This window comes from Watersipora subatra, chromosome 4 (genome assembly GCF_963576615.1).
Source record: "Watersipora subatra chromosome 4, tzWatSuba1.1, whole genome shotgun sequence".
Lineage (NCBI taxonomy): Eukaryota > Metazoa > Bryozoa > Gymnolaemata > Cheilostomatida > Watersiporidae > Watersipora > Watersipora subatra.
The window spans coordinates 8,406,251-8,432,362 of NC_088711.1; the positions used below are offsets into that span (position 1 = coordinate 8,406,251).

Below are 26,112 nucleotides of genomic sequence, written 5' to 3' on the forward strand. Positions count from 1 at the left end.
AACAAAAGTATCCACCCAAGTATCTCACCAATCTGATGAGCAGCACACACAAAAACTAAACCAATCGAAAGAGCCACCCATCATGTCAAAATATTCCAAGTTTCTTAACTATCGGGGCATTGCTAAAAGAGGGAATCAAAAAGTTCGGGAGCACTCAGCAATGCTCCGATAGTTACTGAGATGTTGAATTAAGACGTTAGGTTAGGCTAGCGGCGACTATTTCTAAAACAGCAATTGGACAGTCTCAAATTAATAGGGACTTTGGGACAAGTTTTGAAAAACCATAAGGTGAGTTGTGCAAGACATGAATTGAAACTTGGAATATTTTGACATGATGGGTAGCTCTGTCGATTGGTTTAGTTTTTGTGTGTGCTGCTCATCGGATTGGTGAGATACTTGGGTGGATACATTTGTTTTTGCTCATAACTACGTGGACCTTTGTTGTTTTTTTGTGTGCGTAGACTACAGCCCGGCCTCGGCAATATCCCGCTAAAGGACACCTGTGGTTAAGGCAGAGACTAGCTCCGAAAGATGATGATGATGATGAGCGCATTTCTGCAAGTTGACACACAGCTTATGATCAAATATGGCGGCTAGCAATGCTATTATTGGCCTAATAAATATAAATATAGCATCAACTCGTCTCGTCAATATCGTGCAAGCACCGTAACCACTCAACCGAGCCATTAGTTTTTACTTTAAAGTAATATTTTGTGCTTTCTAACTTTATAAAAAATTCTGCAATGTACACGGCGGCTTTTTGTACAGGCTGCTAAAATGACCATTGCAGCAAAATATCTCTGCAGTTACATCAACACACTACATAAAAAACAGTTTCAAATGGTTAATAGTAGTATGTAGTTCACTTCCTAAATGAGTAGTTCAAAAGAATGCACTAGTCTAGTACAACAGAGATGCATGTGGGGTGCCAAGGCTAGCCGACATTCAGAGATGCATGTGTGGGGTGCCAAGGCTAGCCGACAATCGCTATTTCCAGAAACTTTGGTCAATAACAGACAGTCTCCGAGACCATACATGTTCATAGAGTCCAACTCTATTTTGAAGGTTGTAATAGCAGTTTTTGGGTTTTCATAGAAAACTACACAAAACTTGGGGAGTTGTTAGCACATGCATAGCGGTCTTTCTTAGCTTCTGAATCGCATCCCAAGTTCACAGAACTTGCTCTCGTATAGAGTATTATTCTTGAAGGAGCTCAAAAAGTTGTTCCTTTTGCTTTATGTAATGTCAGAACTTGAATAGTCTATTCAACTTGAGAGGAGGTAGCTGGATGCTTGAATGGAAGAGACGGGTTTGTAAGTGAAGAAGAGCTTCATTTTCTCATATTATCACAGCATAGACATATGGAGTTCAGCATTTGTGTTGTCATTGCTAGAATGTCCTAGACGTCTATTGTTGTTCGTGATTATCTGTGGACTTGATCTGTGCGAGTAGTGATTGTGTCCATTGTCAGCAGAGTCGTCTCCCTCTCTCATAATCTTAACATCGGATAATTCTCCACCAATATCATTTGCTTCCTTTTTCTACAAGCAATCAATGAAACTTTGCAAAGAGGCAAACTTTAATGTAGCCAAATTTGGGCAGGTTGTAAACTGTATATACGCAAATATAAACAATGCGCATGTGCATTTATAATACAACTTCTGACCATCACAGTTGCAGTCTATGACCATGTGGAGAATAGCCGACTCCCGTTTTTGAAGTTGTTATATTTTAAATAAAAACATCAGATGGAGAGTGAGAGTAACTTGAATTGGATCATCTCCTTTACCAATGACCGCACTCGTATCCACTTCACTCAAATCAAGTACAGTTGTTGCAAATGCTTCAAATGTTTGAAATCGGTTATAAGCAAACAGCTTTGCTATCATTTGTCATATGTTGTTCATGATCTAAATTATTGCATGAATAACTTGACTGATTTTGATTTTTAAACATAAACTAGCAGTCCCATAGCTTATTACAATAGACACAACAATAGACACAACAATAGACACAACAATAGACACAACAATAGACACAACAATAGACACAACAATAGACACAACAATAGACACAACAATAGACACAACAATTACTATTGCTACCATAGCATGAGGTAAGTTTTACTATAGTGGCAAAAAATAATTTTGATTATTTAAAAATTCTTATTTTGATTAGATATTCGTCGATACTTTAATTATAATCTTTTGTCCTCAACATGAATAATCCTGCAAAGAGTCAGTACTATCAATGACATCCAGTCCTTTGTGGGGACTGTATATCATTGGTGCTATGCTCAAACTACAGTAAATATAAATAAGCCCACAAACATTGTCAAGGTCTAGTTGCAAGTTTAACAACAAAGAATAAATGAGTAAAAACATTGGTTTTCATTTCAGTAATTCAATCAAATAATTTTTACAAAAACTTTTTTTATTATTTCACACAATTCTTCATTAAACTTAAAGGTTTTGTTTATTGAACATGATATTGCATTTTCATTTTAACTGGTATCTTCCTGAAGATTTAGTATAAAATGTAATTATTGCCAGATAGGTGCTATTGGAATAGTCTTCTCATAGCTAATCAGTATTCTTGTCAATACTACTAGTATATAGGGCTCAGTCCACGTAATGATTCACTTTAGTTTTGCTGTAAAAGTTGTATGACACTAACAAGATTTTTCAAATGAAATGATCACAATAATTAAGACTCACACTGCAACTGGACGAAAGCGGCATTCGGCGTTTGCGTCCGCAGCAGCTCTTGCTGGTTAGCGAAGCGAGCGAGTCATGCGGAGACAAAGGTGGAGTATGTGATATCTTGTTTGCTTCTCCTTCCAAACACGTAGGCCTGTCTTCCGTGAATGCAACATTCTACAAACAGAAGCGAGCTTGTTGTAGGCATAATTGTTGAGTTGATCAGAGACTTAGCTAAACTAAGTTTAATAGTCTCAGTACAAACGAGTATCATAGTTTGAGTACTTTCAAGTCGAACGGAGAGAAGAAGGTTGTTAAAGCCACCATATTTTACACTTTATAATATCAAGTATATTTTATAGACTTACAATTATATCAAAAACATTTAATAAAGTTATTTATTACAAATTTGTTGATGGAGCTCACCGCTTGTACCACCTTAAATTCTGTTGTCATCAAAATGAATGAAGTCATGGTGTAAATACTATGTATGTGAGTTTATGAGGCTGAACATTGAATAGTCAGTGCACAAAAATAATCATACTGCTAAGAGAAAACAGCATTATAACAGTAAGGTGAACCGACACATTAGCATACGTGAACTGAACTGTAATCGACAGTCAATCAGTATGAATTGTTACTGACAGTCAATCAGTATGAGTTGTTATTGACAGTCAATCAGTATTAGCTGTTACTGACAGTCAATCAGCATGAATGTTTCTGACAGTCAATCAGTATGAATTGTTACTGACAGTCAATCAGTATGAGCTGTTACTGACAGTCAATCAGCATGAATTGTAACTGACAGTCAATCAGTATGAGTTGTAATTGACAGTCAATCAGTATGAATTGTAACTGACAGTCAATCAGTATGAATTGTTACTGACAGTCAATCAGTATGAATTGTTACTGACAGTCAATCAGTATGAGTTGTTACTGACAGTCAATCAGTATGAATTGTAACTGACAGTCAATCAGCATGAATTGTAACTGACAGTCAATCAGCATGAATTGTTACTGACAGTCAATCAGTATGAGTTGTTACTGACAGTCAATCAGTATGAGCTGTTACTGACAGTCAATCAGTATGAGCTGTTACTGACAGTCAATCAGCATGAATTGTAACTGACAGTCAATCAGTATGAATTGTTACTGACAGTCAATCAGTATGAGCTGTTACTGACAGTCAATCAGCATGAATTGTAACTGACAGTCAATCAGTATGAATTGTAACTGACAGTCAATCAGCATGAATTGTTACTGACAGTCAATCAGTATGAATTGTTACTGACAGTCAATCAGTATGAACTGTAACTGACAGTCAATTAGTATGAATTGTTACTGACAGTCAATCAGTATGAATTGTTACTGACAGTCAATCAGTATGAATTGTTACTGACAGTCAATCAGTATGAGTTGTTACAGACAGTCAATCAGTATGAGTTGTTACTGACAGTCAATCAGTATGAGTTGTTACTGACAGTCAATCAGCATGAATTGTAACTGACAGTCAATCAGTATGAATTGTTACTGACAGTCAATCAGTATGAGCTGTTACTGACAGTCAATCAGCATGAATTGTAACTGACAGTCAATCAGCATGAATTGTAACTGACAGTCAATCAGCATGAATTGTAACTGACAGTCAATCAGCATGAATTGTTACTGACAGTCAATCAGTATGAGATGTTACTGACAGTCAATCAGTATGAATTGTAACTGACAGTCAATCAGCATGAATTGTAACTGACAGTCAATCAGCATGAATTGTTACTGACAGTCAATCAGTATGAGTTGTTACTGACAGTCAATCAGTATGAGCTGTTACTGACAGTCAATCAGTATGAGCTGTTACTGACAGTCAATCAGTATGAATTGTAACTGACAGTCAATCAGTATGAATTGTAACTGACAGTCAATCAGTATGAATTGTTACTGACAGTCAATCAGTATGAGTTGTTATTGACAGTCAATCAGTATTAGCTGTTACTGACAGTCAATCAGCATGAATTGTTACTGACAGTCAATCAGTATGAGTTGTTACTGACAGTCAATCAGTATGAGCTGTTACTGACAGTCAATCAGTATGAGCTGTTACTGACAGTCAATCAGTATGAATTGTTACTGACAGTCAATCAGTATGAATTGTAACTGACAGTCAATCAGTATGAATTGTTACTGACAGTCAATCAGTATGAGTTGTTATTGACAGTCAATCAGTATTAGCTGTTACTGACAGTCAATCAGCATGAATTGTAACTGACAGTCAATCAGTATGAATTGTTACTGACAGTCAATCAGTATGAGCTGTTACTGACAGTCAATCAGCATGAATTGTAACTGACAGTCAATCAGCATGAATTGTAACTGACAGTCAATCAGCATGAATTGTAACTGACAGTCAATCAGCATGAATTGTTACTGACAGTCAATCAGTATGAGATGTTACTGACAGTCAATCAGTATGAATTGTAACTGACAGTCAATCAGTATGAATTGTTACTGACAGTCAATCAGCATGAATTGTTACTGACAGTCAATCAGTATGAGTTGTTATTGACAGTCAATCAGTATTAGCTGTTACTGACAGTCAATCAGCATGAATTGTTACTGACAGTCAATCAGTATGAGTTGTTACTGACAGTCAATCAGTATGAGCTGTTACTGACAGTCAATCAGTATGAGCTGTTACTGACAGTCAATCAGTATGAATTGTTACTGACAGTCAATCAGTATGAATTGTAACTGACAGTCAATCAGTATGAATTGTTACTGACAGTCAATCAGTATGAGTTGTTATTGACAGTCAATCAGTATTAGCTGTTACTGACAGTCAATCAGCATGAATTGTAACTGACAGTCAATCAGTATGAATTGTTACTGACAGTCAATCAGTATGAGCTGTTACTGACAGTCAATCAGCATGAATTGTAACTGACAGTCAATCAGCATGAATTGTAACTGACAGTCAATCAGCATGAATTGTAACTGACAGTCAATCAGCATGAATTGTTACTGACAGTCAATCAGTATGAGATGTTACTGACAGTCAATCAGTATGAATTGTAACTGACAGTCAATCAGTATGAATTGTTACTGACAGTCAATCATTATGAGTTGTTACAGACAGTCAATCAGTATGAGTTGTTACTGACAGTCAATCAGTATGAGTTGTTACTGACAGTCAATCAGTATGAGCTGTTACTGACAGTCAATCAGTATGAGCTGTTACTGACAGTCAATCAGTATGAATTGTTACTGACAGTCAATCAGTATGAGTTGTTACTGACAGTCAATCAGTATGAGCTGTTACTGACAGTCAATCAGTATGAATTGTTACTGACAGTCAATCAGCATGAATTGTTACTGACAGTCAATCAGCATGAATTGTTACTGACAGTCAATCAGTATGAATTGTTACTGACAGTCAATCAGTATGAACTGTAACTGACAGTCAATTAGTATGAATTGTTACTGACAGTCAATCAGTATGAATTGTTACTGACAGTCAATCAGTATGAATTGTTACTGACAGTCAATCAGTATGAGTTGTTACAGACAGTCAATCAGTATGAGTTGTTACTGACAGTCAATCAGTATGAGTTGTTACTGACAGTCAATCAGTATGAGCTGTTACTGACAGTCAATCAGTATGAATTGTTACTGACAGTCAATCAGTATGAGTTGTTACTGACAGTCAATCAGTATGAATTGTTACTGACAGTCAATCAGTATGAGTTGTTACTGACAGTCAATCAGTATGAGCTGTTACTGACAGTCAATCAGTATGAATTGTAACTGACAGTCAATCAGTATGAATTGTTACTGACAGTCAATCAGTATGAATTGTAACTGATAATTAAATATAAATACTTAGATATTGATTAGCTTGCTTAAGGCTAGGAATCCTCAATTGTCAATATCATTTACCACAAAAAACGTAAAGCAGTCAACTATAGTGTCTCCAATTTTTCTCAATTTTTAGTAAGGGGTCTGTGTAATGGTTCATTTTCCTTTCATATTTACGGAGTATAGACGTACATGTGCAGCCACCGGAATGGTTCAATGTTACATGAATGGTCCAACTATTATTTTATTTTTTTCTTAATTTATTTAAACTGCACAAAACACTTTTTTCATGATATAAAATTTGAAAGTTAAAATGGTAACTGTTGTTATATTTTAAATAAAAATCAATTTTCTGTGCAAAGACTTTTATTACTCAAGAAATGCCAGGCATTCATCTAGTGTTATAATATTTAAGTAGATGGCTGCTCAACATCACAATAGCTGTAGTATATGTAGAATCATGAATAGTAAAACTATTACAAATGCAAGCTAACCAAATGAAATTCTAACCACGAGGTAATAATTGTAAATAATAACAATCAGCCTTCCATAACAGTCTTTAAAGATAACATTTATAGACTAAGAGCGTGTTGGTGTATTTTAACGTCAGACTTTAAAACTTTTTTACATAGATGTAGCCCCGAGTGGGTAGTAATCAATGTTTACTCCTATTTAGAACGATGATGTTGAGCAATACTTTCTATTACTGTTACTTTTATTTCTATTACTAGCCAAGACAACTAACAAAACCAAGTTTGATCAGTAGTTTGCTAGAGCACGCATAAGAATTTTTATCTTTTGGGTTAAAGATTTTTACATTTCTCTAAACTAAGGTATTAGTGAATGTATAAATTGGATCGGCTCTGTATTTTCAATTGGTTGATTCAGTCCATATGACTGTAGTCGATGCTCCTAAAACAATGTTAACTGCCTTTGAAATTTTCTTGCAAATGTATTGCTGTGACTTCATATATGTACTGCATGAGGGAGGTATGAAGCTCTGTTCCTCTCATATAAATACCCTCGCTGACAAAGGTGAATTTGTTTTTGGTTGAAAAGGTGTTTGGTTTTTTGTTTCAATAGTTGTTTTTAGTTTGCAGATTTTCCATAGATAAATGTAATGAAGTATACACTATTTTTCCGTTCTATGATGACTTCTCTCCTTTATTTCTTGTTTCTATGCAATATGGCCTCTTTGCCTTAATTATGCTCTGTACTTTTGTATTTTCTTACTGCAGGGTTGTTAACGCGAGTTACCAGTTTTAAACCATTTAACCAATAAGGTGACAGTTTGCCTTCTAATGGCAGTGACTGAATCTCAAGCATTTCCATTTCTCCAAAAGTATTTGACAACACAGCATTCTCCTCCCAGCATTTTTCAAATCCTTTTACAGGCCTTGTAGAGCCAATAGCATCTCAGATTCATCCAAAACAGTCATCAAAAGTATGGATAGAGTGACAACTTAAAAGTCACCTCCTAAACGGCATTTCCCACCACCCTTTCAATGCTGCTTTTAAACATCAAAAACCTGCTACATTGTTAGCCATAAGCAAGTGCCCCCGACTCCAACTCTTAAAAGATTCATTGAGCTTGACTGTCAGGCTTCCAAATAACAATGACTCATATAGCTTTTCCCACGGTTCACTTCTGACAGTCCTTTCATCGACTGTTTTCTGTTAGAGCTGCTCTAATCAATAACCTTGTCCTAGTTTACTGAGGAATCTTTGCTTTTGAACTTGGCTGATAGCAATCATGGCAGTAAAATGAGCTTAATGAAACGTTAGTCTTTCACCACAATTAGTTGTCTAGAGTTTTGTTGGGCTTTCTAGCCAAATTTTTGAATCCTAAACAGAATGTGAATATCTTGTTTATCTGTTTAATAATGAAAACTTTTTGTTTTCGTCCTTATTGATAACAAAATTAAATACGGTAATCAATTTGATCCCAAGAGAGGATCTGCTCCTAACGCTATATTTGTATGTAAAGAAAATTATTTCTGTTTGTTCCAATGTTCCTTGAGTGTGGTTACAGTTTTTATCACAAGTGCTCATAGAGTAGCAATAGTTTGATGCAATTCAATGTAGCTCATGCAACATTGCAACAATACTGTGTGTTACAAGGCAGCTCGGTGCAACGCAATGCAATGTACCAAGGGCACAACATGGCAGCTACTATTGTTCAAGCTACAACGTTAATAACCAAGTGCTTTTAGAATTGATCATTTTTCCTGGTTCATGGAAGCCTGATTATGTTTTCAATTAATTGGCTGATGTCAGACCCTATAATCCTGTGCCATCGTAGACGAGGTTCCTATAACTCAAAGCGGTAATATACAAGCGCCCGTTGTGTAATGAGTGTATACATTGTCTTGACAGAATGCTTTGTAAGAATGCTTTGTAGAGTTGTAATTGTTTGGCAGGTTTGTGTTGATTAGACAAATCCTAATTTTTGCAAACATTTATGTAAATGATATTGACTTGAACTCTTTGTTTTCATTTCAACTCATTCTTTTTATTCCTTCCTTTTCTTTCTTCCCCTTTCCATTCTCCCTCTCACAACGAAACAAGTACTTTTTTATTCTTACCGTAGTTTTTTCCAGACAGTTGAGTAGGTGGTGATGTTGGACTTCAAATACATCTTTGTCAGACGTATCTAAGTCAGCCTGACCATTTTGTCGTCTGAGTTCAGCCTCTTCGATCTCGCGCTTAGCTTTAACGTAAGCGTGGTTACAGGCTTGTTTAGCCATCTTTATCCTATGCAACCTCGCTTTCTAATAAATATAGGAAGATAAGATAATAACAATAATGTTTTACAAACTTAACATTTCACTATTTCAGACAGGCAAAAATTATATAGGTAAATGTTATATGGCCGTATTGTCTTTTAGGTGGTTGTGAAATGCAAACATACTGAGCTCCCGGTCACAGCTCAATTATACTGTAAATGTTCTGATGACTGCCAAAGTTCAGAAGAACACGTGGGCTGATCTCCAAATGTTTTCTACTTTTATATCATACCACAAGTTGGACAAAATATGTAGTAGGGGAAAAATACTAGAAGCTTCTACTTCCTAATGTGTACTAGATTAATATAATGCATATCTACATGAATACCAACATCTATCGATGTTGCTGATAGATCAAATCTGACCAGTTTTGCTGACCAGTTTTGCTGACCGGTTTTGCTGACCAGTTTCGCTGACCAGTCTAACGGGTTATTGTGGTGCACAATTGGATGGGGGTAAGGGGACCCTGAGGCAAAGCAGCGTAGTTAGTGCAAACCATGTAGATGTTTGTTTAGTAGGTACGAGCTCTCATCGTGAATAGGAAATTGAAATGGAAACATGTGCGGAAAAGGTTAACAAACAGTGATTTTGAATGTTTCACACAGCAACCACTAAGAATAGCGTGCGCGCAGGTGTGGAGTAAGCAGGAACACGGCACGCTACCATTAGTACCTTCTGGGCCTTTATTTTGTCTTGCCTCTGATTCTGATTAAGAATTCTACTGAAGTTGGAAACAATTACGGGCACAGGAAGGGCTATAACCAACACCCCACACAATGAGCATACACTGCCAAAAAGCTTGCCCATGATTGTGTCAGGTGTCATGTCTCCATAGCTAAAACATACAACAGTCTAGGTACAACATCAGCATAAACTAAAATAGATGCAGCCCGGGACATGCGTGGGAAGGGGTGGGGTTGTGCGAGTCCCTTGTATGAAGGGAGGATACACTACTACACTCTAGCCAATACCTTCTGAGCTTTGCGTTTGTCGACTCTCTGATTCTGGCTATATATTCGTGAGAAGTTGGACACAATTACTGGAACAGGAAGAGCGATAACTAGCACTCCGCTGAGTGAGCATAATCCACCTACGACCATGCCTATTATACTCGTTGGGGTCATGTCACCGTAACTGAAACACATAAGCTCTGCGTGTTAACATCAACACGCCAGAGGTAACAGTCATGGTTCACATCTAGTTGCATAGATATTTCCATGAGGTGATGTTAGATCCACGACACAACTCGGTTTGTCAACATATAGAAACAAATCGATGCAGCAAGGAATTGGTCCCTTGACACACTTAGTGCTTTGAACTCTTGCATCTTGGAGGTAGAAAAACGACATTGCAAGAACATTATTCATTGATTATGCTTGGACTGTACATCCGTCTAAGTTTTCCATGAACATTCATTACATAGGTCTGCACACCACCGTGATGCGATTGCTTCCTCGACGTAACATCACCTCATCGAAACTTAGCAATATACAAGCAGCTTTGTGGCACTTCATGCTATGGAGTTTAGGGAAAGGTTGATTGGTTGAACGAATTATCCAGCATGATACAAAACAGACTGCCCATACAAGCATATGGTTAATCTGTTTACCAGGTTCTAAAAACAAATTTGCACATACAAATACGTAAACCATAATAGTTGTTTGCAAACACATCAGCATGTTTGGTTTCTATTTTAAATGCAAACTTATGAAAGTTTCATAGGTTTTTTATTTGTTTATTTATAAAAAAAATTCAAAGCATTAGTCTTTTACCAGAGTTTGCTTCAATGAATTGACCCTGAAGATTGCACTCAATCAGGAACCTTTGACAGGAACTTGAAGCTTTTAGTCAATTCTGCTCTACTCGGTCAAAAGCAGTTCAACGCGAACATTTACCAATAACTGACATCTGGTTAGTACTGTCTTCTACCTTTCTTTAGCTCTGCATTAAGTTATTATACCTTTTTTTTAACAAACATTCATAATTTGACCAGTTGACAAATTAAACCATCTTTGTTTATCTTTAATAATGACTTAATTACATGAATGCCGCAGTGATGACATAATATAACATCAACAGCGACGCTGGCTCCGTGACTCGACATCAAAACCTTGGTCATGATGTCGAGTCAGGGATTGGTTAATAGGCCACTTAGAGTATTATTGACAAGTTATACACATGATGAGGCCTTTAAGTGTTTCTCCTCAATTCATAAACTAATAAGCAAGGTCATCCGTGTCCTCTGGCAGTCGGCAGCGGTAGTCGGCGAGTCAATCAAGTTATTCACTTTTGTTTGAGTTTGTAAATGGATTACAGATAAATATAAGTTCAGTCACATTTCCAAAGACGTATGCTTATAATCTAATAACTGAGATGATCTTGAAATTTTTCTCACGACAGCAATATTGACAGCGAATGTTTCAACACAAACGCTAGTCTAGACATTCAACACTGTTGTTTCAGTGTAACTGTTTTAAGGTTAAAACAAGCTGGAGCACTGCAATATCAGTAGTATTATAATGCAGAGCTGTACATTTCATTAAATATTTCAAGGATATTAAAAATATCCAAAATAAAAAATACTTGAATTTGATGTTTTTAAAATAATATTGAAAAATTTAATATGGCCTACTTTTAACAAGATTTGCCGAATACCAAATGTATATCTTTAGACTAATTTTGAATAAGTTGGAGACTAGAAATGTTGTTCGGGCTGAAAATGAAAATGTGTAGAATTCTTGACGCAAATAAAAAAAGCTGCAACACATATAATATATATACAACGTCTATATATAAATGTATTATATATATTATATGTAGGTTCTCATGTTATTGCCTGATGAGACAGATTTATATCTATTTAAAACAAAATTTAAGTTTTAAATTACATAAATTAAATTTATGTATTGATCGCTTTTTCTTTATTATGCTTTACGAAACTAGTGTTTCTAACAAGAACATATATATATATATATATATATCTATATACATATACATATAAGGAACTCGGGTCTCCTAAATATAGTTGGAAGACCCGAGCTTGAGTAGACATTATCACCCACTTAGATTAGCCAGAGTTAGGAAATAAACTTTTATATATATACATATACATATATGTATAACTATATTTATACAGAAAAATCTGTCCTCATATAAATGTTCATGGGTATAAACATTTATATATCGTATTCCAGAGAAGGTTTCAAAGTTTTGTCATTTTTGTACATTTCTAACCATTTTTATACAAACCTGAAAATGTTTACAACTTTTGATACTAAAGTCTTCTATTTATAATTTTTCAAGCAGGAAGTCAGTGAACTTATGTTTAACTCAGTGAGCTTATGTTTAACTCAGTGAGCTTATGTTTAACTCAGTGCTGTAAAGATACAATCAAGGTTTATTTCTTAAAAAGCTCATTGTCTGAGCATGAGACAAAACACACTTCTCATTCCTAGCAGAAATTGTGGGGAAATTTGTGCTTAAATCATCTGAGACTGAAAGCTCCAAGCATAAATATCATGATTTTGAGTATAACTAGTCATTGACTATAACTAGTCATTGACTATAACTAGTCAATTCGCTGGTAGAAAAGCACAGTAACCTACTAGTATGTAAATGTGCATGTGCAAAACACAATATGTGTGATCTCGTGTGTTAGGCGACTGCGCTGCACATGCCATTGTTGAGCCTGCATCCTGCACCCATATGAAGTCCGCTCTTTAGGTTCAGGAGGGCAAAAAAAATATGCTTAGCCATTGCGAGCACATTTTGATGTGAAATCAGTTTAAGCAATCATCTACTCTGACTAAATATTTCTATCTTTAGGTATATAATAAATAAGTTTCTGAAATCTATATGCAATGCATTGAATATTGGAAAGATAAAACCGTGCTCGAGGCGAAATAGGTGTTATAAATAGGTTGCTCTATATCCATATAATCAAACACCCAACTCACTAGATTGATTAGTTGCACAAGACTGTCCCAATCCCGCTGTAAAACTCTCTATATTTATAGGTAGCAAAGCTCGTGACTAGCGAGTAAGTAAGTATTGCTATTTATATCTTGTCTGAGAAGAATTAGCTCGATTAATTGTAAATTTAGGCTTGCCTCAAGCTTCTTCATGTTTGTGTAGCCAGGTATTAACAAGGAAAAAACCTGAGTTAAATGATATTTAATGATGAGCCAGTAGATGCTTAATGATTTATCTTCACTCCCTTCTCCTTTTCATTGCCTTGGCTACACTCTCAAATTGAAATACTACAAGCTTTTCTGAGCTCCAACCGGTAATTGTATTTATTGACTAGGCTTTGCACCAAATTATCGGCTGGCCTTTGTCTCGCTAACAGCAATCGATCAAGCTTCTTTATACGGACTGTTTTCATCATCAGGGTAGCTGTTGCTTTTCTTTATTATCTATTAGTGATAGTCAATTTTACCAAGAAATCTCCATTAATATTTAATAGGGACGAGATTTTTCTTCACAAGAAATGGCTAGTGTGTAGAGTTCAATTATAAGAGCAAAAGAAAAGACAACTCTAAAAGTCTCAGTGCACGAATCGCAATCATGCAAGTTTAAAGTGTTTATTTTTAACCGCGATTAGCTTGTTGCAGAGTTTAAACCTGCAAGTCACAACTCGAGGTTCAGATTTATTGAGATAAACTTTCACTTTGGTTGTTGAGCAAGTTAATTTCTTACAATTCACAGTACTTGCTCAACCAAGGTAATGCTTTAAAAAAACTCTATTTTTCAGTGAAGTCTCACAGCCTGTTAAAAACATGCACACTTATATACTAGTTGATTACTAGACATGTTCTACTAGTAAACTTAATAATGTAGTGCACTCAAAATCATGGTATTACTCCTTAAAGCTTTCAGTTTTAGACAATTTTAGCACAAATTTTTTCTACAATTCTACAGCAAATACTGTTACATTTACAAGCACGAATAATTATGCCTATTTGCAGACGATTTTGAGCGAGCACCACGAGATTCAACTTTAGACCAGACATGAAACTTGTCATCATTTCCTAGTTAGAAAGAGTAGGAAAGTGCTGGCACCAGTGAGATGCTCTATTGATTATATCTATCTTTACTGAGACAGAGGAAATGAAGTACGCATCGGTAACTAGCTGCCTGTCGGTTAGTTAAGCGTTTGTGACAAAATTACTATTGGTTTTTTGTTGTCGAAGATGCTCTGTAAATGGTCCCAGAGAGCAAATGTAGATGCGCTACCATCTTTGTGGTCTGCATGAATTCTCAATTCCAAAATACAGTGTACAAAATAGAACCAAAATTTGTTCAAGTTAAGTTGTCAGATTAAGTCAAGTTGTCAAGTTCATGTCAAGTTGTCAAGTTCAAATCAAGTTGTCAAGTTCAAGTCAAGTTGTCAAGTCAAGTTGCCTTCATGAAATCTTTGCACAAATTTTACTACTCTGCGCATGAAGACTTTGAAGTGAATGCAATTTAATGGTTACCCAAACCAGGAAATGTAAGTAGAAAAGTGTCAACAATAAAGAAATGACTGGCCAGTACTTGATTACACAACATTACATAACTTTTTGCTGACCATTAACTGCAAATGCAGCTTATATAGTTTATTATAGACTGTGGACTTGATTCGTCTATAGAGAAATGAAAATAATAAGAATAATAATCCTTTTATATTAGATTACTCCACAGCTCGCGCCTCATTTTTCATCCATTAAGATATAAAGACACATTTGCAAAAATTGCCGATTACTTTCAACCCCAATCTGTGTGTTGATTATATATTTACACCAAAAATTCACTAAAATTCTTACATACTGGCTAAAAATTTAACTATTGCATAGATGCGTACATAAATGCGTATATTAGATAAACATAGACTGAGACCAGTCGTAACGTTATAACAAGCAAATGCATGAGTCTGCCCATGAAGCCTGTTTACATACGGTTGCACGATAAGCTTGATAGAGTTAAGGGTCAACAGCGTGGGTGTATTTTCTCTGGTTGATGTTAAATAGTACAAAGCATTATTTTATTATGAGGCTTTTATGTACAACACAAGAGCATTTTCTAGGTGTGCTCAAAAAGCGCACATCAATAGCATGTAGTTTAAACAGCATCATGTCGTGGCATACAAATAGCATTCAGGTAAATGCTATGAGACTCATTCTATGTCAAGTATGGAGTATATTTGGTAGCTTCTAAATTTTTTTGTCATAAAAATATCATGAAGAAGAAAAGTGGGTTAAGCAACACGCTTATGGTTTAGGTAAATTCAAAATTTGGTAGAAATTTCCAAAAACTGACTGTTCTAGACATAATTTTAGATAAAAATTTGAAGCTCTAAACTGTTAGATTAAGCTTTCACCAGATATCCTAGTTTTTAAAGTTCTAAAAGATACATGTGCAAATACGTATAATCCAAATATGTAAAAACAGCATTCATTTTTTGTTAGATACAAGTTGGCATTTTAAGATAACCGAGCATTGACATTTTTTGTACCTTTGATTCAGATGAATCTTCATAGCATCACCATTCTTATTTTTATTATTACAACTATTACTAATAATATATTATATTATAATATATTGTTTGTAATTTAAATCATAAATTTCAGGCACAAAAAAGTTGATCTATGCTCTGTCTGCCGATTTACTCGTATTTTAGTAAATATTAGTGGGATATTCTCCTTGTTAACCATCAAAACCTACTAGTTGCGTTAGTCTATTTCATTTTTCCAGGATCCAGATATCCATTGAAAAATTATTTTTCACCAATCCTCTGGTACCTTGACAATCATGCAGAGCAGTAAAGCAACAAACCTATCTGCAAAGAGCCTTATGAAATCAATCGTAACTCAGCATGGTTTAAACACGCGATGTTTAGCAGCTGGGCTAATACCTAAAATCTCAACCCACCCAATCCTGCCACTTGTGACCATCTAGAGAGCAGTACTCTATGGATATCTTATACAAAATATTAATTTCTGGGAAACTTTCAAGAGCGCTGCCTGATTGGGCTCGCTGATCAATATATTAGTGTGCGACCTAATGCAACGCTCCTCGTCATCATTTGTGCAGCATTGTGCTTCTATTCAAATACACAGGAGCTTTTGAGCTTCTAGTACATCCCGTAAGCCAGATGGGCATGCAAAGCTCTTTGGGCTGCCGGATATTATTATCTAGTATATCTGACTAGCTCGCTGACCTTCGGCAGCGAGAATCGAATCAATTTCATACTCACAAAGCTGAAAGATCAAAACACATTATCAATAGCATTAGTAGATTAGAGGATTACCAAAGTTCCCAAAATATCTTTATTCACAGAGACTATTGATTGACCGCGATGTATAGAAAGTTTTGCATGCCTCTGAAGCTTAGCATTGTTTTCATCTGTTCTTTTTCTTTTCTAATCTTATTTTTGGATAAAGAAAAAGGGCAGTGAATGTCTGTGATATCGTATCACAGTTGCTGCCTCGAGAATGCATGGCTGGCAGCCTTATAACAAATAGCATTTTGTTTCTCTCCCGTTTACTAGTATTCCAAACCCAGACTACTAAATTTTTCTTAGGAAACACGTGCAGTAGCAGCAGCTGCCTCAATTGAGCTCGTATTGAAAAAAGCACTCACTAGTCTCGTAGTTTTATCAGAAAGTACCGCTTCTTAAGGCGGACAGTTGCTTATCACTTTGATGTTCACCTATTTGCCGCTTACGTCAGACTTGAGAATTTTACCTTCTCTTTGTACGTCATGAAGGAGACTTAAAGACTTACTTCAATAATAAGACAACATGTTTTATCAGTATCATCTTTCCACAATAACAACCCGCTTACGCATGTAATTATGACTCTGTGAATTTATTCTCCTGTTTAGTAGCTTGTCTGCCTCAGGTTCAAAACCATGCTACCAAATAATGTGCTGTCACCTTTTGACATCGGTGCTAGGTGGAAAATCAGTTCAGTCTTGATCATATTAGAAATTTAACTCGGTTTTTGTAATAACCAAATGACCAAACATAGTAGTTCATGTCTAAGAAATTGGTGTAGAAAGGCACTATAACAAGCCCAGCAGAGCGTGTTATAATTTTCATTCCTATTGGCATGCGATAGCATCGCAAATTTAATCAGTGAACGTATTAATTGGATTACTATCGTTCATTGCTGCCCTATGAGTACCTATCCAAAGCTAATTGGCAGTAACATCTACGTGCACAGCTACATGCCACAAATCATAGATGTACGTACAGTATAAATGCTTGCATAACTCTATTGACAGGTATTGATTTAGCTTGTCATCTTTCTTTGACAATAAGTACTTCATGGTGCATGTTCTCAATAAAACATTTTGCTAAGTAATAACTGCTACACCGGTTTAAAATGCTTTGGTTTATGCTAAAGGGTTTATATTATTTTTTTAAAAATGACCTTCAAAATGTACCTTTGTGTTCAGTAGAATTTCATTTTTTTTAAATTTCTTAAACCTTTTAATAACGAACCTGGTAACAAAAGTTAAGAATGAAAAATCATTAAGAATTTATGATATTTGAAATTTCGCTCAAACTCGCAAGAATTAGATAGTCAGATATAATGCATAGAGCATATGCATAGAGCTCTCGTACTTACCCAAGGGTAGTCATAGTCACGATAGTGTACCAGAAAGCTGCCGGAATACTGACAAACTTTGTGTTCTCCTGATTCTTCTCAGCGTAGAACATAATTGTAGAGAATATAATGATGGCCATGCTGATGGAGAAAAGTAGAAATCCGAGCTCGCTCGCGCAGCTCTGCAGAGTGTAGCCGAGAATTCTCAGACCCTGTGAGTGTCTACTGAATTTAAAAATTCGAAACACCCTGAACACCCTTAGTGTCACGAATGCTCCGCTGACATCGTCATTCTCAGGGATGACCAAGCCGATGTAGTAGGGTAGGATAGCGACGACATCGATAATACTCATGATGCTACGCATGAAATTGCACCTGTTAGGCGCTGCATAAAGTCTGAGGCAATACTCAACAGTGAAAATCATCACACAGGCTGTATCTACGACGAAGAAAGCTTCGTCGTATCTGTCGCCACACGGAGGGTTCAAGTTGGTGCCTTCGATCACTCCACAAGGTACCGTCTCGGTTACATTTGTAAGAACTGATATGGCAATGAAGAAACCCGTCACATAGTAGAACACTAAGGCTACCGTGCTGGACTGCGGGTCTTCAAATGATTTCCACATTGTCTCTCGAAAAGTCATGACACCAGCAGCCTCAGGATTGTCTGACTCTTTGTCGTCGATGAGTCGTTCTTGAGTTTCCCGTTTTCTGTCTCTATATTCTTCGTAACAGCAGTCGCCAATCACATCTGGCATAACTCCGAAGAATGCTAGCTCTTCATCATAAGAGGAGACACATTCATTTTTAGGATAGTGTAATTTACCTGTGCGATAAAAATTCAGTATATTTTTGAAAACATCAGGATCTCGGTCAAAAAAGTATTCACCAGTCTCGGAGTCTAGAAAAAATTCCTTCTCATTTGATCCGAGCAAAGTGTCAGGATATTTCTCTAATGTGTTCCTCCATACTTCGAATATCCGACCGCTCACATTGATTTTCAGACGTTCATCTGATCGGTGGCTGTTGGCAGTGGCAGGAGACTGAGGCATAGGGTTTTGAGCAATCGGCACCCATCCTATCGCAGATGCTCGAGCAATGGGCAACCAGGCAGCAACCGAAGCCATTGTGCTAGCTGTAAAACAGAACAACTTTATCACTTCAACTCAGTTTCATGAGCAGCTTTCGGAGAGTGAACAGCTCGTTTCCAGTGAGAATATATTTTGCCTGAAGAAGTTAGATAATCCAGAAGATGAAGTGGGAAAGAGGAGAGGATGAGGTGTGAATATGGGAAAATATAATAGAATGGATAAACTGATTAGTCATCAGGCGAACAACGATTACGAACGATCAAGTGGTTCCGAAAGAAAAGACCAGCTTACAGAAAAACATTCAGAGAAAAAGCAATAAGGAGAGTGCTGAGAATAACCATGAAACTGATGGATAGGTCAGTCAATCAAAATTGCTCAGTCAATCACGAAATTGAGTCGAACCTCTTTTAGCTGAGTTTATTTAATTATTCCTTTGGCAGCATGTGTTCGTGTAGTACTTCGCCGGAACAGCTCTAGAAATCAGCATATATTTGCCAGAAAATAACCTTGTGAGAAACTAAAAGCAGCACTATGTTATTGCAGATATCCAGCAGCCTATTATCTTTAACCTCTCAATACCTGCAGAGGTCATGCTGTTAAATCACTATTGTTTAGCGTGTTGAAGGCTTTTTGTTCTAAACCAACGCATCTAGTAGATGTTATTACTACCCTGTTATGCGAAACTCTGTGACACTCGTTGGTGTTTAACTACTTCAAATAAACTAGCACTACTATACACAGAAATATCTCAACTTAACCTACATCGAGAACAGTAGCATGGCCTTTGGTCCCGCAATGTCGACAAATAGTATTTTTTGTAAGCGGCAGAATCAAATATTATTAATTTCAACTCATATCAGATAAACTTGGTTGTAATGGTTCTCTTTTCCTAAACCACATGCTTTTCTATTGATTGTAGTAGCATGTCATGTTTTGAAACCCTTGATATATTGTTTGTACAGGCAGCGGGTGACTAACAAAACAATGAGGCTTGTTTAATGACTCAGAGAAACTTGTGAGTCATATATATACAGGTTGATGCATAGTTTCTCAGATTTGACTCTTTTAATCTTGAACTATAATATTTCTACCATTCTAGCTTTGGATCTTCATTATAACCCAATGTTATGGGCATTCTGGTGTCACCGATATTAAAACTATGAAACAGAGTCTATTGCTTAGGCCTACAAGCTGCATCTCTTTTTATTCATCATACAGTCTATTTAGAGAATTTGTACTGAAAATTTAGCTGTTAAAAAATCTAGCAAAAACTAGAGTAATTATCAAAAGTAAAAGTATTTTCAGAGTCGCTACACCATGTTAAATGTTGGATACAAGTAAGTTTTGTTAGTAGAGAATTTTTATGTTCATTTTAAAACTGTTCTAATCGACATTATCTCTATATAAACTAAACCTAGTTACCCTCATAATAAAATGTTCAAAATGAGATCAGTCAGAAAGCATATACGAGGTGCTAGCAAATAGTATTCTTATATTTATGCAAAACCATGTGCAGGTGGGCTGTAAATCCACCAGGGACCCCGCATCACCGATAGAGTCAGCGTGGGTGTCATGAAATAAGCGACGCCTAATACATAAATAATCAAGTTCCAACTAAATTGTCTCCAGCCTGAACTGAATGAGACTTACACGCGATCTACAGTTACCAGTCTATTTTAAGAACATAGACCGGGAATAGTTTTCTTTGCTGTCCGCTACCCAGAATCAATAAAGCTGGGTCAGAGGTGGCTGGTGGCGAATGGTTATTATGAGAGTGTCAGAGAGTTTCTAGCGCAAATCAATGGCTAATACTTTTCACTAGAGGGTTGACATGGACTGGCAGCAAAAGTGAATGCGCTTTGTGACCTTTTTCCATCATGGTGCAGAGTTGATATCATTTATATTAGAATTTGTACTTCAGCAACAACAGAAATGAGCGGTTTAAAAGGTTAACTTTTATGTTGTGTTTCATGCCTGTTGCTCTACTTGTTTGAAACCACCTTCAAAAATTTTTTATCATCAAATCTATGGCAAACATGAAAAGGTCTGCCAATTATTTAAAAAATAATGTATCAAATATGTAAAACAGTTTTAAAAGTGTTATTTTTTATTTTTGCAAGACTGTTTGTTATATTTTATGTTTTACTCTCTAGAAAAGTTTCTGACCTTCCTTCCTCATCAGCTGTGCAAACATAGGTCTTAGAATGCTTCATTTACTACCTATTGAAAAGCACCTAAAACACTGTTGCTACTCTGTAGTTGAAAAGCATGCCAGTGAAATATAGTAACTTTCTAGACCGTAAATCCAAGCTAGTTAGCTTTTGTTGGAAGGGTTTCGCATACCCCGAAAGATAAGACAAATGATGAATCTAGGTTCTTTCTAGCTGTTACGAATGCAACATTCTGAACTAGTAGTGATAATAACATTCACATCTGTTTTCATATGTTTCATTTTTGCATCAGTTGGGCGTGTTGAGCGACCACCGCTCCTCAACAAAAATCCTTCCTTCGAAATTACAATAAAATAGTCGCTCCTTGCAGGGTTTTATAGCATTAGTTCGTACACAACCCTAGTCCGAGTTAGCATACATTCTTGATAGATCTCACGACTGCTAATTGAATCGATTGCCTTATGCAGATAATTAATGACTCAGGATTCGGGGCTGAGTTATGACTACTGCATCTCAGCCTTCACCCTTCAGGCCTCAACACCTGCCTAATAGGGCGGCGTACTCCACCTTCATCCACACCCTTAGTCACTCGTATACTCTAAGATCTACCCTAGAATTTGTACATCTGTTTTTGTAGCTTTCAGAAGTGCCCCAGATACATAAAACTCTGATTGTGACTCAAACATACCTGAGCCTAAAACTGAGTGATTCTCACACAATGCGTTGAAGTTTATTTCATTTCAGCAAAAAATAACAGTCATATCCGGCTTTGCTGAAAATACTTTTCATATAAAAATCTATTTTTACAAGTTGATTGCTGAGTTGATTACTGCGACATTTAGCAAAAATAAAATCTGATTACAGGAGTAAATGTTGTCTAATTACTCTGATTTTAATATACTAATAAAAAGGTTATTTTATTAGTTAACTCGAAATGAAAAAAAGCAAACAAACTTTACTAACTACTGACCAGATTGTAAGCAAATTTACACCAAAAAGGAGGAAGAAGAGAGAGGGGCTGCTGTTTCACATATACAGTTTCAGTGTGGTAGATGCATCTAATGCACATTTCCTTGCAGTTCTTTGCTGGTCACTAACTTACCAACAAGTAGGTGAACTCTCGCTCGATATTTGTAAATACACGTAGTAGCGAATTATTAGCATTCATTTCCGCTAGATACTAATTAATAGCAGCAGACACAAATACCGTATTAAGCATAAACCAGCAGAGCCAATTGCATCATATTCTCTCCAATGGCCAACGTATTGTTGGCAGGGAACCTTCTAGAGGTTGTCACTCTCACATCTCGCATAACCGGTGCAACCCACGCTAATATGACTTATGAGAGATGAATGCAAGTTAATGTTTTTAGAAAAATTTTGAGCTTTTTTAAAAATTCTAACCGCACAAAATAAAACAACTTGGAACTCATTATAGTTAGCTTATTTATGCTGTCACGAAGTGGCATTAGTAGTTGTCATCCCATCATCAGCAATAATCTAGTTAGGCCTAATACAGAGCCAGTACAAGGTTAAGGAAAGTTAGTTTTACGGTGCAAGACCAGAAATGATGAAGATTTTTTTGCTAGGCTTCAACTTTACAACTTGTTTGAATTTGTGTCTATGAAACAAATGTTTATGTATGTGTTTATGTCTATGTAGGCCTATGTGTCTATGAAACAAGTACGCTAAAGTGGAGAATATGTGGTTTTATAACATAGAGCAAGGATACTTGAAAACAGTTATTATGCACAGTTTTAAAACACTTTGGTAACGCCTTAATAACAATATATACATATATATACATATATATATATATATATATATATATCAATTCCTTTTATTAGGCTTCCAACAAACTGTGTATAGTTCGTAACCTAATGCACACATCAGACATTGCACAGAGCTGTATGATTGAGAGAATGTTAAGATATTTACACTTTATAAATAATCAAAGATTTACACAAAGAAAAAAACTTGTTCAAAAGAGCTGAAAAGTTTGTGTTACAGCGTTAATCAAACTAAGGTAATAAGGCTACAGGTCAAGGCCAATTAAGAAGCTGACTCTACTATTAAAATCCTAGTTCTTATAAATAACAAAGACTAGCGCCCTCACCATATTATAGTACTAAGGGTATAACAGCTATACCATAACTGCTAGTTTGGAAGAGACTGGAAAATGTGTATCTTGTTCAATCAGATAGCATAACTGTTACTACGAGCAGAGTACAGCAGCACCACTGAATAGCGACAGGAGAGCAAGGCAGGAATTGAGAGTTCAAATGAGAGCAAATAAGACAATAGGATTAGCATGTCATAGCAAAAGTAGGTCATAATAAAATATATTTTTAATATAGCGTTCTACTTTATGCCAGTAGATCATTGTAAATCAGTATATTTCAATTGTGTTGTCATGTATTTTGTCACAAAGCACAATTAAAAAGTTTATTCACAATTCCTTAATATTTATTAAGTAATTTTATAGATTAGTTCAAAGTTGAAACTCAACTGAATATAGAAATAATAAAATATAGCAATAAACTGACTTTTTGTCCTAAAAATGAAAAATGGTGACCCTAGTTTCCTATCAATGTTTGACACTAGCAATTTTGATTTTCTACTTTCCATCATATTGTTTGTTTTAGGGGGACACTTGTTATAGCCCAAGAGTGAACTTGTAAGAATACGGAGTCAGTTAGTACTGATTTTAGAAATTTTACTACCTTTATAAGCTTGCCAAGGAGCCACATATGTATAAATAAAGCCGTGTATAGTTTAAAAATTATATTTTATGCGTTATCTTAAATTATGGCCAAAAGCAACTCTGTAAGGGTTGGCAGCGCTGATCTGTCCTTGCTATAACATAGCCTGAAATCCTAGTACTAAACGGAAGCTGGTAGGCAGCAGTGGCTAGAGGAGAGTGAAAGCATTTCCAGATCAAATATACAGTAGAGAGTTAATACCTGGCAGGCAGAGTATTTGCATGTAGAATTGCCTCACTAAGTCGCATAATGCAAACAAAAGCTACGATATTGCCAACTTGTGTATAAAACGGCAATACTACACGTGGAAGACAATGTACACATATCTGAGTGATTTGCGGCGGCAAGTCCACACAGCCTTGTATTATCTGACAGTGTAGTTGAGTCCCAGGAGAGGCACTTAGAGAGACACGGGCTGACAAGCTGACGTCAAGTCATCACATATCAATGTTGTGTACTATAATAGCCTATGTCCCAAGGCTAGCAAACAAATCGCTAGAAATACCTCACCCGTGTTGCACCATAGGACAAATCTTGTCTAACGCTGTCAAGTATCAGTATACCTAATATATGAAGTACATCAGCAGGTGGTTGACACGACGTCAAGAGAGAATCAAGTGATTGTGTCAAGTTTTGATTTTAATGAGATATAGTAAGAGGTACAAGGCCAATTTAGAGACTGACACGAAAGCAGTAATTCGTGTAGATGTCAAGTTTATAACAACTTTTACAGATCAATACACAACAACTAAAACATTTCAGATATGAAATTTTGCTAAGCTTATTGTCCTAGGATATTAAACCTCAGTAAAAGCTCTTAAACTAAAATATTGTTTGCAACGACGTGGCATAAACTATTTACTGACCTGCATGCCTCTTTGACATCATGTCACAGGCTTCTGCATCCATTTTCGTGAGTAGATTTCGATTTGAAAAGTTTGATGAACTAACTCTCCACGTGTGGCAAGGCAATTCTCATTACTTATACGTATAACAGCTGCTTCTTTTACATAACTTAGCGGCAATTATATTTTCACGATGATTTTAGCCAGCTCTAAGCTGGCACTCGTGGGCACTAAGCAATCGTGGGTAATATGTTTGAAGAATAGAAATAACAAACTCGCTGGGAGCTGTGATAGTAGCAGCTGATATAACGCTGATGATAGATGCGATTGTTTTGGCAAACAGCTATTTTGGCAACTAGCTAAACGCACCTTTAGCAAAGTACCATTTAGATGCGTCAATAGGGAAAAAAAGTTATTAACATGCTAGAGCCTACCTTATCTGTATGCAAAGACTGGATGTATAATCCACTGCAGGCCTGTGGTAGGGTTGAGCAGTATTTCCATTAACAATTAGCACGGCAATGCCAGCCTCGCTTAGGTAAGCCAGCGTTTCCTGTATTTGAACGAAAAAAAAATCTAAAAACAACGGCAAAGTTTTTTATCAGCGCCTTAGTACAACAATCACAGTTTTTTACCCACAAAGCTGTTTTCATATAGACGAAATTAAATCTATGAACACAAAAAACTACATATGATTGAGGATTAAGTTGACAGCTGCTAACAATACCTCAATGAGTAAGCTTTGCTCGGTCACCTTTCAGCCAAGATGTGACAAGTCATGACGGATAGTAAACAGTTTTAATCAACTAGTAGCTCCGAGCAACTCATATGCCTTCTGACTAATGGATCGACAGTAGCACCAGGCAGCAGCACTTAACGCTTGTTTCAACCACTTTGGATCAATGTACATTTACTGAACTCAAGTACAAGTCGTCTGACTTAAACTTACACACTGGATGGTTATTGCGAGGATGAATAAGAGTAATGATTGCAAAAGGCAGCACTATAAAAACCAGGTTCTTACAATCAATATTATAGTATTATTGCAATATTATATTGCAGCTCAGGTGCTCGGAGTAAGCGTATTGATTGAAACAAGCCAATAGGAGTGCTTCAGTAGCTTCCCGTTGTTAGTTCCATCCAATAATATAAAATGATAACAATCATGCCTCAAATAATTTCATAGATAAAACTAAGTGCACAGCTGACTGGTACAGATTTAGTGCAAGCACTTACCTTTCGTGCAAAAGAAGTGCTACCAGGTAGAAGTTATATATATTGTAATTGATTATTGGTCTATAAAAAGAGAGAACCGCAA

The 26,112-nt window shown here is 36.2% G+C and overlaps 1 protein-coding gene across 2 annotated transcripts; it reads right to left on the bottom strand.

Annotated features, from left to right (window-relative positions):
• Window positions 1-722: 722 nt before the first annotated feature.
• On the bottom strand, window positions 723-24,933 carry LOC137395164 (potassium voltage-gated channel protein Shal-like). 2 transcript variants are annotated; one of them, XM_068081988.1, is made up of 6 exons: window positions 24,816-24,933; window positions 17,947-19,060; window positions 10,007-10,169; window positions 9,134-9,319; window positions 2,718-2,876; window positions 723-1,541 (listed from the first exon to the last, which is right to left on the bottom strand). In XM_068081988.1, the coding sequence occupies exons 1-6, from the start codon at window positions 24,856-24,858 to the stop codon at window positions 1,347-1,349; spliced, it is 1,860 nt and encodes a 619-aa protein (XP_067938089.1). In that variant the 5' UTR covers window positions 24,859-24,933; the 3' UTR covers window positions 723-1,346. The 2 variants fall into 2 exon arrangements, with proteins under 2 accessions (XP_067938089.1, XP_067938090.1); XM_068081989.1 differs by lacking the exon at window positions 10,007-10,169 and adding an exon at window positions 10,306-10,468.
• Window positions 24,934-26,112: the final 1,179 nt, after the last annotated feature.

Coding starts and splice junctions, on each gene's coding strand:
- LOC137395164 (XM_068081988.1), bottom strand. CDS start 24,858: ATGGATGCAGAAGCCTGTGACATGATGTCAAAGAGGCATGCAG. Junction 10,170..17,946: donor GTGACTATGACTACCCTTGG/GTAAGTACGAGA, acceptor TGTATGTTTTAG/CTATGGAGACATGACACCTG. Junction 9,320..10,006: donor ACAAAATAAAGGCCCAGAAG/GTACTAATGGTA, acceptor TATATTTATTAG/AAAGCGAGGTTGCATAGGAT.